Source organism: Parasteatoda tepidariorum, chromosome 7, assembly GCF_982258835.1.
Source record: "Parasteatoda tepidariorum strain Cologne lab strain chromosome 7, Ptep-v5.0, whole genome shotgun sequence".
Lineage (NCBI taxonomy): Eukaryota > Metazoa > Arthropoda > Arachnida > Araneae > Theridiidae > Parasteatoda > Parasteatoda tepidariorum.
In genome coordinates this window covers 111,580,986-111,594,177 of record NC_141761.1, presented here as the reverse complement: position 1 = coordinate 111,594,177, position 13,192 = coordinate 111,580,986, and the positions used below count along the sequence as shown (strand labels likewise).

The 13,192-nt window shown below is 26.2% G+C and overlaps 1 protein-coding gene across 1 annotated transcript in view; it reads right to left on the bottom strand.

Annotated features, from left to right (window-relative positions):
• Positions 1–7,535: 7,535 nt before the first annotated feature.
• LOC122271476 (agrin) overlaps positions 7,536–13,192 on the bottom strand; it is a 405,090-nt gene continuing 399,433 nt past the window's right edge. Inside the window, exons 26-29 of the mRNA XM_087168482.1 lie at positions 11,136–11,235; positions 9,619–9,852; positions 8,736–8,839; positions 7,536–7,796 (exon numbers count right to left, since the gene is read on the bottom strand). Coding sequence (XP_087024608.1) covers positions 7,660–7,796; positions 8,736–8,839; positions 9,619–9,852; positions 11,136–11,235 — 575 coding nt within the window. The 3' untranslated portion in view covers positions 7,536–7,659. The remainder of the gene's footprint in view (positions 7,797–8,735; positions 8,840–9,618; positions 9,853–11,135; positions 11,236–13,192) is intronic.

Sequence of the window (13,192 nt, the reverse complement as noted above, 5' to 3'; positions counted from 1 at the left end):
TGTTAAACTATGGATTTCTGAAAGTTTTATGTTTAAAAATTTGTAGTTAAGAAAAATAGGCAGTCAGTAATCAAATTAGTATTCAAAAAAATCTAAAATTTTATTTCAATATATTTTAAATACAATATATTTTAATTACTTCATTAATACTTTTATAGTCAGTTTCGATGTTAATAAGAAACATCAGACTTATCATAAAGAACATTAATTTTATAAGTTTCTCTCATACATTTACGTATAATAAAGATAAAAACACATTACTATATAAGCTGTAGATATTAAATATCAATTTTGGATTAAAAGTATAACACAACACGAAAAAGGATTACAAAAGATAACTGCAATTTGAATAACACATTTATGATACAACGAGAAAAGTATTGTTGCAAAATACTTTTGATTACTTGTTAATATAGAGCAATTTATACGAAAGAGAAAAATTCTTGTAAAACTTATAATAAACTGAGAAAAAAATAGGGTAAAAACTGCCAGAATAGGGTGAAATTTACCGTGTTTCTGGTTGCATGGGAACACCAAAAAATATAATTTTTAGAGGAAAAAGAACTAACAATAATATATGGTTTTACTACCATGCTCTTTGTTAGTAAATGTAATGAAATTTGGTAATTGTGTCATAATACTTCAAGAACAGAGTTTCTTAAATTGTGAGTGGCAATGACAATACTGACAATTTTAGTAATTTTGATATTTCTTTAACTTATTATAGTAACTTTACAATTTTCTAAGTATTTTTACACAATGTATCTGAAAATAATTTTAAAAAAAACCATAGAGACAAAGAAAAACCGAAACTTCTTGACGTATTTTTTCATAATAGATTCATATTACTTGTTTTGCTTGTGATGCTATCAGTTTCACGTTTGTCGGATTTGCGCTTTGCTCATAGGGTCCAACAGAATTTCAGTAAATATTATGTGGTCCCCACACCAAAATGCTTAAGAAATCCTGCCTTAGAGCAAAACACAAACACCATTTATTTGGTTAAATTTACTTTTAAAATTTGTATTGTTACTAAATGTGGTAAAAAAAAAACATTATTTTGAAAATTAGAATATCCGGTAAGACGTTGCCGCGTGAATGGTTTAAATACCAAATCTTTTGTTTTCATTACCATAATTATGTTTTTTTTTCTTTTTCAAGAAATGTCGTTACCATACAAGTAGGGTAATTTTAGCAGAATTTTTTTTCTGTTTAAAATTTCCAAAAACATAAAAACTGCTATGGGAACTTTGATTTTTCAATTTTTAAAAAATTTAAATCATGTATTGTTTATTTTTCAATTAAATCAAATAAATGGAATACGTCAGGTCTTAAGAAATAAGAAAAAATTTGTTTTAAAGAACTTGATAAGAAAAGTAAAAAAAAAAAATATAAAGTAAATACCTTTTACTTTGCATTAGCTAAGTTGATACTCATAAAGATATACTGAACAGAATTCCATAATTAATTGGAGTTCATATTAAAATAATATTATTTATTTATTTTTAATAAGATAAAGATCCCTTTCATATTTTTTAACAATTACATCTAATTCTGAATAAAGAAAAATTTTAATCCATACTCTACTTTCACTTTTCAGTTTAAACTAGAAAAAAAATGTCTTATCTGAGCTTAAACCAAATTAGGCCACTATTAGACTTTTTCAAAATAAATCCTCCAATAAAAAAAATAAATAATAAGACTAAATAAAATAATCCCGTCTCAAATATGACTTATTTTTATTTTTTTTTAACAATAAATATTTTATTTTTTACTTTTTCTAATTTTTTTGTAAAAAGGATCTGGTATAAAAGACAAAACATAAAGATAAAAAGCTTTTTTTCAAAAAACAAAGTTTAACTTCACTTAAGAAAATGATTTCTTACATTAATTCTGTTAAAATAGAGTTTCTAACTACTTGTCATTGTTTCATAATAATCCTTTTAATTACAGAAACTTCAAATGCATTCCCTCTTAGTTAGGAATTAAATCAATATAAATTAATTTCATTCCATGGGTTGTCTTTTATTAGGTATGAAATTACTTATTAAATTTTAGTTACATTAATCTTCTGTGTTACATTCGTTACTTAGAATAAAATGATTTATTTAAGATTTTTATGAAATCTAACTTACGAAATAGATTGAGAGCCTTAAATTAATTTTAAACTTTGTTAAGTTATCATACATTAAGTAACTAAATATAAATGTAATTTTTAGAATAACATGTTTTTATAAACTATTTTTTTTATAAATAACCAAAATATAGTTAATAACCAAGTAGTTTGATGAAAGTCTATCTAAAAACATAATTTTCGTAAATTTGTAACGATTTCGTACTTATATTTACAATTATTCAATAATCAGAATTTATAAATTTCAATAGATAAAAATCATTGTTGATTTGTTAAAATTAATAAGTTGTAATTGAGACTGTCATTTTAAAAAAGTTAATTAAAATCAAAATAAAGTTTAGTAAAAAATCGCAATAGCGCCTTGAAACACAATTTCCTTAATTTATTATTAGATTAATTTATTATAATTTATTTATAATTAGATTCATAAATATTCAAATATCAAAATTAATTTAAAGTTATTAAAATATCGTTGATATAAAATTATAATTATGTGTTATAATTATTTTGTTGGAGCACATAATTTCTCTTTTAAGAAAGTGCTAATAAATAAAGAATTAAAAAGAAATGCGTCTTAAAACACTATTTACGTAAAGTTAGCAATTTTTAATTAAATATGTTTATAATTATTCAACAATTAGAATTCCTGAAGAAAGAATTATAAAATATTGATAAAAAGTTTAAATAAACTTGTAGAGTTCAAAGAAACATGCGTCTGACTTCAAAAATTGCTAATTAATAGGGAAGTAATTTGATATGTAAAACACAATAGTGTCTTAAAATACAGTTGAAATAAAAATTTTAATATTTTCATAACTATGTTCGTAATTATTCAACCATGAGAAAGTTAGAATAGTAAAACTCACAGATAAAAAAAAATATTATTAATTTGTTAAGTGTTGAATACGTCACTTCAAAAAGTGCTAATTAAGACGTGTCTAGTAACAGGTGATTACAGGTGGTAACAGTACAATACCTATACAATTAACAAATATGGAAGACATGGTTCAAAGTATATAGAAATCGTTTTCATGTGTTTCAAACGAAATCTGGGATACTGCTTCAATCATCTTAGGTTTCATCGAAAAATAATTGTTATCAAAATATCAAACATCCATTTTTAAACGTACTTTTGCAACAAAGATGATGTACAAAGATAAACATTAATAGAGTTACCAATGTTAAAGGGTGATGGGCATCAAAATTTCATACATTTTTATTTGATTGTTAATATTTCTTCAAATCCAAATTTGTATATGCTACCTGGTATTTTGTGGATTTGTTTAATTCACCGAGTTTTATTTTTTTTATTTTATAACCGTCGTTGAACAGACGACACAATTTTATGGGTTGACGATTACTAATGTTCAACTTCGTAGCCTTGTCACTTTGAACCCCATTCTGAAGACAAGGGAACTGATGGATCGAGTATAGGGAGAAATTTGCCTTCGTGGAGAACTTTTTGATGGAGCTAACCCGCATTTGCGTTACATGGAGAGGCAGATCACGAGAACTTCTGACGCTTTGCCTGACGATAAGGGGACTCTAACCCATGATCCGTCTACCACCGTTTATATTTCACGTCAGCACTGTGGTCGGTGTAAGCCGGGTGCGGAATTCATATCGCCTGGGATTCAAACCCGGTTCGCCTCAATGGAAGGCGAACGTTCTGTGAAAAATATAGGGTTTCCAACTCAGTAACGTCATTTTTTTAAAATTTTTTCCAAGCTCAAAACGTTAGGACATTGCAATTTATCTGCTCTTGTAGTTTGGCATGAAGTTTCGTGCAAAAGTTGGTTTCATTGCTTTTTATGAAATTCAACTGGAAGGCCAAAGCGAGGTGCGTCTATTAAATCAAAACTTCCAATTTTAAGTTGGCAGACCGATCAAGAGTATTTCCTTCAGCTATGACATTATCTACATACACAACGCAAATGTCACAAGAACGTTTTGTAACCTTAAAATCTTTTTTAAAAGCAAAAAGGCGGTGTTGAAAATGTTATTTTTTCTCAACTTTATCCTCCATCATAATGATCTGAAAATCAACGTAAATTAACTCGAAAAAAAAATGTAGAACATAACGCCTTCCCATGAGGTGAACCGGGGTTCGATCCCGGCGATGACTGTTCGATACGAATTCTGCATCCAGTTTGTACCAACCACAGTGCTGACGTGAAATATCCTCAGTGGTAGACGGATCATGGGTTAGAGTCCCCTTGTCGTCAGGCTAACCGTGGGAGATTCTCGTGGTCTTCCCGTTCATGTAACGCAAATGTAGGTTAGTTCCATCAAAAAGTTCTCCACTAAGGCAAAATTCTCCCAATACGTGATCCAGGAGTTTCCTTGTTTTCTGAATTGGGTTCAAAATTTCAAGGTTAAGGAGTTAGTAGTCGTAAACCCAAAAGTTGAGTCGGCTGTTCAACGACGGTAATAAAACATAAAAAAAAGTAGAACATAACATCCTTTTTTGAATAATCTAATATATTAAGCCAAAAATCTTTATTGTCATGCGTAATATTAAATTTAAAATAAAATAAGTAGATACAAATTTCGGGAACTGTATTAACCAAATAAGATAAGATAGATTTTAATGACAAATCTCAAAACAAACACTAAAAATTGTGAAAAAGTTCTGAAAGAGTTCTGACAAAACTTAGAGATGTTTATTTATCTTCATTTTTAATTAATATTTTTAAATAAAAGAGAATCAAAAAAATAATTTTTTCTTTATTTTAATGTTTTGTATTTTATTAGATATGCTTTAAACATGTCAAAAGTCGAATGAATTTCATTTTACAACTGCGAATACGTTTTTTTTTTTTACTTAACCTCATCAAATTTATTGTTCTTTAAAATCATCAAAAGTAAATTATATCAAACGGTTACATAGCGCGGCTAACGGTACCTCTATTAATGAAACACCTTTTATATATTGATATTGATAGATATTAACAACGTAAACAATTTAAACGTAAACAATTAAGATTTTGCCATGGAAACAGTAAAGATAGATAATGCTATTTCAGAGAATAACTTGTTGGATGTTTCATGGAATCAATGAAAAAACATAAATATATTTATTGCTGTTCTGTAACTTACTTTTTTAAGCTGACATAAATGCAGTAGGTGATCGCTTATAATAAAAAATTAAACAACAATTAACTTAAACTGTTAATAGAAACTAAATACATAATCTTAGATTTTTAACTCTTAACCTTATGTGATATGTTTATGTTACTTATATATTTAAATGACAAAATATTTCTCTAAAAAATGATTATGCTTAATTTTTGTTTTAATTAGATTTCAAGTTCTTCCTTAAAATCGTTCTGTCCTAATAAAAAATATAAAACGTGTGGCTGTTTTATAATTAACATTAATAGCAATTTATTCTTTTTAGAGTACAGTTTATTTTTAAAAGTTCAATTTTTCATTAAAAGTACGAAGTATATACATAAAAATGCAAACGCAGGTACCCAATATTGTTGAACGATAAATGTAGTTTTTAATTTAAAAACATTTTTAGTGAAAAATACATAAAAATATATGACGAAATTTTCTTTTTTCAACTAATACTAGTCAATCATAACAAGAAATTGCACCCAATTTTATCAAATGCCTGAGCTAAATTCCCATCGTAATCAAGTATTGAAGTCGAAATAACCCATAAAATGTCTTTTTTTTGGATATTAAGTAATAATGCCTAAAACAAACTTCTCAAAAAGTTTTAATTTCAAAATGTATTGTTTGATAAGTCACGTATGCGTCTGAGAATATTAATTTGGAAAAGGAAATAACAAGCTGGACAGTATTCAATTCTTTCGAAGTTATTGGAATTAAGTTGCAAACAAAATCGCAAAAAACCTAAGTTCTTATAAAAGTTAGCGTTTAAATTATCCGCTTGTTTAAATAATTTTATGTTGTGTATTTAAATAACAAAACAATCTGCAAAGATAGATGTGATGAAAAAATACCTTTTTAGCCAATTAACCATTGACTTATTTCTTTTAAAATTTGCATATTCTAACGTTATTATTGTAATGATTATTCTGCAGTATTTTACATGGAAATTATTTTCCATTAACAACAAAATTCTATTATTATAAGAACTACTTTTCTTGCAAACAAACGATTGAATTATTTGTAAGAAATTTTGGAAATTTTAACATTATTTTTTTATTATTTGTTTTCCAATAAATAGATACATTTTACATAGGAATACCATACCATGTTTTAAAAGGTTACTTTTTTTAATTGCTTACGTACAAAATCACCCTATTTTACTTTTCATAAGGACAAAACAGGAAGACTTTTGATTGAAAAAAGTTATATTTTTGTCTTTTATTGCTTGTGTATAATTAATTTTTGCCATAAATAATATATCATCTTCAATTTAATTAATAAATCAATCATGTTAAGTATTAAATTTATGTAAATTCATGTACATTAAATTTCAATTTTCTTATTGCTTATAGATATCTTTTTGTCATAAATGATATGTTCACTTCAGTGTAATAAACGAAACATTGACGTTAATTTTAATATGGTTATGTTACTGTGAATGACAGAAATGGGTGGTTGTTGACTTCCACCGGTGAATGTCGACAATCACATTGTCTCTTTGGTAATACATACTAGGTCCAGTTAAGTGCCACTGTTCGGTCTAGTTAAGTTCATATATTTGTCAGTATACCTTACATCGATGTTTTTTTGCAAGGTTCAGTGCCGCTGCCCGGTATGCATTTAACCGGTGCTCCTCCGGTTAACCGGTTTCTCCTGATCTATCCTCAGCCTATATTAAAATATCGAATAAATACAATAACATAAACCAATAAATTAATATCAAATCGGATATAACAAATATTTCGGACATTCACCTAAGCGACTATGTGATTGTTGATTGAAAGTCGACATTCTCTTGATTTCTGTCATTCACGGTAACATGTATATTAAGTTGTACAATTGGATATAACGTAAAAATATATATTAATATCTTTCATTGATTGATAGATATGTATGTTAGCTTTGGCAAATAGCTTAAGATAACAACCATCGTATATAATAGCTCTTATGGTTTCATTGATATGATACACTGTCCCGTTTTGAGAGCTCTGAAAATAGAGCAGTATGGATTTATTTTTTACATTCAACTTGACTAGCTCATAGGAAACAATTTTATACATCCTCTTTCTCTGATATATAGCCTAAACACCTTTTTGAAACTTTGAATATCTTCTGCTGGTAACCTAAATAACATCCACACTGGTCTTTCCACATAGAGTGAGACGCTAAATATCAACGTTGTATATCAACAATCTTATATATCACACATAAAATGACACATACACACATAAAACATACAGAAATGTTTTTGGAAGCAGAACAATTTGCATATCTGGGCGGCACGTTTCATTCGAAGTTTAATATTTTTTTTTTTTTTTACTTCTTGTGCTCTGTTATGTTACTGCAGACTCTGCAGATTACTCGGAAGTGTTGGGAGGTAGATATACTTTCGTTTCCGGTTGTCAAGAGGGGTGGCAGTATTTGAAAAAACCTGCAGATAGGTTCAGAGATTCACTGTCAACTGTAACTGAAGAGATGCACCCATGGAAACCGCGGTAATATGCATCCGGTAAACCGGAAGGCACATTTGACGAACCACCTGAAACAATTTAAGAGCCCCGTTACTTATTAACCTATTAATTATGGTAGTGTGATAAGATAATCATGTTTGTAAAACACTTTGAAGGCTTTTTCATTTGGTATCATAATGAATATAGTAATGTGTTAAAAATATTATACTACGTATAAGTGTATAAAGTGATAAAATATTTATGATTGTAAAACACATTAAAAGTCTTATTTGGGATCATAATGAACACGGTAATATGTTAAAAATATAATATGTATAAGTGTATAATAGAGTGATAAATGTAATTAAATATTTAAAATTGTAAAACACTTTTTCTTATTTGGGGTCCTATCTAAACATTGTAAAATGTTTAAAATATAAAGCAATTTAGATGTTTTCTACTTTTTTTAGGTGTTTTTACGACAAACGACTGTATCAATGAGGGATATTCGACTTCATGAATATAACATTGCAAGGCTGAAAAAAAGGTGAGGGTATCTTGAACTAATTGAAAACACTTATGCTAAAAATTCATTCAAAATATTTATTGTTGTCGTAATTAAATGACGCAGTTTTCTCTTAAACCAAACGACGCAGATGCAAACTAATAGTTACCAAAATATTAGTTCGTATTGTAACATTCTATCTTCTCAATACAAGCACATAAGAATGGTTATTATATAATCTCCATTTTAACATCAACTAGTTAATAATCACACGAGGTATTATAAGCTCTTGATTTTAATATTTGGCACCTTGCTTACCCACATTGTGCTCAAATTTGATAGAATGATTTGAAAAAAATTATAATTTGATATCAGAGAGCGCAATGAATTGAAACAAAACCAAATTTAGCATGCATGATAGATAAATGAATTAAGCTTCATGAAAATGTAGAACAAGGGTTAGTCATCAGGCGATATTAAAGCATTAGTTAACAAACGCAGGTGTGAAATTAAATATACTTACCTATCCATAGAATTCCATCCGTGTTTAATTCTGTTGCCCCTGGTTCTGATGTTTTCGAAACAATTGGAAAATTGTCAACTATAAGGTGAGCAAGTCTTTTATTCCTGTCAATAAAAATTTAAAGCATGAAAAAGGCAAAAGGAATAAATTAAAAATAGCTTATTGCTATATATCATTATAGCAAATATATATCAAAATATCATTTTTTAAAAAATCAATATATTATCAATATATCAAATACATCAAAATATATCAAATATATCAGATATCAATATATATCAATAAGAGCTTATTGATACATTTCTGAGTATAACAAGATGTATCGATTGTAAGTTCAGGATTTTAATATATAATTGAGAATACTTAAAAAATGCGATTTGCAATAGAAAAAGTTTCTCAGCTAAATTTTCTTAAAATATAGTAAGACTTACACGAGTATAGTGTAAGGATAAAATAGTAAGAGCCTAAAGTAAGGATAAATTCAAACGAGTCATACGAGTATTTTTATGGCGTATTGGGAAGACCTAACGAAAACAACAAAATGCTAATCGGGATAGAAAGGTTTTTTAAGATCTATTTTCTCGAAAAGAAGAGCACGTGTAACAAATAGTCTAACAGTGTAAACAGTTAACCATCATATTTTATAGACAAAACCATTTCGATACTAAACCAAATACCATCAACAATAGTTAAATTAAAAGAACAGCCACTACTTTCGGTACTATAAAAAGTACCATTATCATTAGTATTTGATATTGTATAAAATGGTCAACTGTTTATATTAATTGCATGATTTATTTTTCTAAATATTGGTAGTCTTTCTTAATTTTAATTAAATGACAATTCAAGAAGTTGTAGGATAAAGTTGTGTGAAATACTGTACCTTTTGACTGTTATTGTATGCCAGTAATTATCATCAATTAGGACTGGACTCTCCAAGATGAGTGGCTTGATTTCTTTTCCTAAATTGTAACTAAGTTGGACGTATCCGTTATTTAAAGCAATGGCCAAATAATCTCCTCTCACATTCGTCCCCTTATTCATCCAAAGAATAAGTCCGCTCTTGTGTGAGGTACGAAAAACTATTTCAATGATGTTTTCTTTAGTTTTAGAGAATCTATTGGAGGAAAAAAAAATATATAGATAGATATATAGATACCAGATAGAATATAGAAACAGAAAAATAAATGTAACTATACTTAGAAAACAAAACTGAAACATTTTTAACTTTAAGACATTTATTTTCTTTATTTACAATATGGAGAAGGTATTTATCACTTATCATGTTTTAACATCTATAAAATAACAATAACGAATATTTTTTAAATAGAAAATATTTAAAAGAAATATTGTAGTATTTAGTAATTGCTTTTATTTACAATATGGAGAAGTTCTTTATCACTTTTTATCTTTTAGCATCTATAAAATAACGACAATTAATATTTTTTAAATAGAAAATATTTAAAAAAATTATTATAATATTTATCAATTATTTTTATTTACAATATGGAGAAGGCATTCATCACTTATTATGTTTTAACATCTATAAAATAACTATAATTAATATTTTTAAATAGAAAATATTTTAAGAAAATAGTATAATACTTTGAACAACCAAAGTTATAAATATTTCACTAAAAAAAATTTTCAGTTATGGGTACTTCGAGAAATATGAATTTGAAATTTTCTGACAGCTGTGGGTGGCAGTGGAAAAAATATATATAATTCAAATTCTAAAATATTTTACCTGCGCATAAATCTTAGATGTATTATTTTAAAATATTTATTTTTTAAATTAATTATTTCCATTCAAACACTCAAAACTCTTATACAATCTTATAAAAAAAATTTATTAATTATAGGAATGTATGCCCCCACTTTCATCTAATATTTTATAATATTCTAATTTTATTACCTCCAAACAACTGCCACTTAAGTTATGAATTTCGCGATTTTTCTGTGAATTTCAGTAATTCAAATTATTATATTTATCACAGAAATTTCACAATTTAGGAAATAAAATATTACTGTGGGTCAATATTTATTACGCTTGAATTTTTTTTAAAAATTATATAATAGTTCATTTTATTTTCATTAGTTGATCCAGTTGGAGATTGTATGCCGAGAGTTAAGTCTAAATGTGCCATAAAAATATAATATGAAATGCATAAAAACAAACAAAAAAATTATTAATAAATATTTTGACATAAAAAATAATAAGATACTTTTGTTTTCTTTTAATTGCTCATTTTTAATGGAGAAATTAATTTAATACGTAAATATAATTATTTTCAACTTTATCCTAAAATATTTTGTAAAATGCAATCACTAATAAAAAATAAACATAGATTGTACAAAATGAATTGGAACTCGAAGTATAAAAATAGCAGGTATAATTACTTCATCCCTTTGATGCCCTCTGAAAATTGCATAAAAGTGGATCCTTCAAATCTGACTGGGGGATTTAGGTAAACATCACTCATTTCTGTAGATTCTTCAGCTATAAACAATATTTTGTATCTCAACTGTTAATAAAATTTATAAAACACGATATTCAACAGAAATTAACAATGTATGAATTCTTTGCAAGATCACGTTTCATTGAAATTAAAAATAAATGAAATATTTGTATAATCTCGATTCACGTAAATTGACAATGCATGGATTTTTTGCATGATAATATTTCATTTGAACAATAATGTGTAACTTCTTTGAATGATCACGTTTCATTTAAATTAACAATATATGAATTCTAACAATATATGAGGTTTAAGTAAACATCAATCATTTCTGTAGATTCTTCAGCTATAAACAATATTTTGTATCTCAACTATTAATAAAATTTGTAAAACACGATATTCAACAGAAATTAGAAATTAACAATGTATGAATTCTTTGCAAGATCACGTTCCATTAAAATTAAAAAATATAGGAATTATTTGCATAATTTCGATTCATTTAAATTAACAATACATAAATTTTTGCACGTTCATGTCTCATTTAAACTACTAATGTATTGATTCTTCGAATGATCAAGTTTCATTGAAATTAGCAATGTATGAATTCTTTGCATGAACACATATAATATAAACTAGCAATAAATTATGTTTTACTTAAATGAACAATATATGAATTCTTTACAGGATCACGTTTTAAGCTAACAATGCATTGATTCTTCGCATGATAACGTTTTATTTCAATTAAGAATGAATTTTTTGCATCATCACCGACATCAAGCTCAATGAAAAAGACTTCCAAAAATCAGTAGTTTTTATGATATTGAGTATAAAAATTCAACATTAGTAAACTTTGCTGTTAAAAAACCCATAATGCTCTTTAAAGCTCAAATTTTAATTTCTTTTAAAAAAAACTATATGACTATAAAAATTGTTCTCTTATGAATCAATTTATACAAAAGATACATTTAAATCCATTTATGTCACGTATTCAAAGTTACCTACAGTGAGAGATTAAAATAGAATAGAATTTAATAAGTTAACGGTAAATGATAAAATAATAAAACATTTATGTAGTAATTTTACTATAATAAATATAGTTAGCTATATATATATATATATACATATATATATATATACATATATATATATATACATATATATATATACATATATATATATATATATATATATATATATATATATATATATATATATATATATATATATATATATATATATATATATATATATATATATATATATATATATATATATAAATATAAAAGTTCAAAATGAAGAATAAAACAAAGAACAATTATAGACATATGGAAAAAAAGGGGGGGCGAATAATAAGTAAAAAATAACAAACAGTTTATATAATAATTATATATAAAAAATAAAAAAAAATTGATGAAATTTTATTTAAAAAAACCGGAAAAATAAAACCGGGAAAAAAAATTTATTGTTTACATATATATATATATATATATATAGTAATTTTACTATAAGCTTATATATTAATCCCATTTTCCCATTTAAACAACACTTCCGTTTAATTCCATTAATCAGATATATTCAAATTCCCTTTCAAAATATTAGCAAGTTGGTCTTGAGATCTTCAATGAAATGTTTCTCGATTTAACGATCGTTAATGAATGAATAAAATATAGATATATTTTGTAATTTTTGTTTACTATAGTTCATTTAACATTTCTTTGGTATGGGTGTCAGCTTCGTTAAAATTGATACAGTCCCTGGATACATTATTAGACGCACTACAAGATTCCATGTAAAATTATAATTATCAGGTGAGACTATACAGCTGTATTGTCTTTACTCTGATGCAACCGGTTTGCATTGCAATGCAATAAGTTAAAAATAAATACAAATAGGAAGTGTATCAGTGTATAAAAAATCTCCCGAATAAAAATCCATTGCATAAATATAAAAGTAATGCTTATAAACTTGAGCAAATCATGTCATTATTAAAACACTACA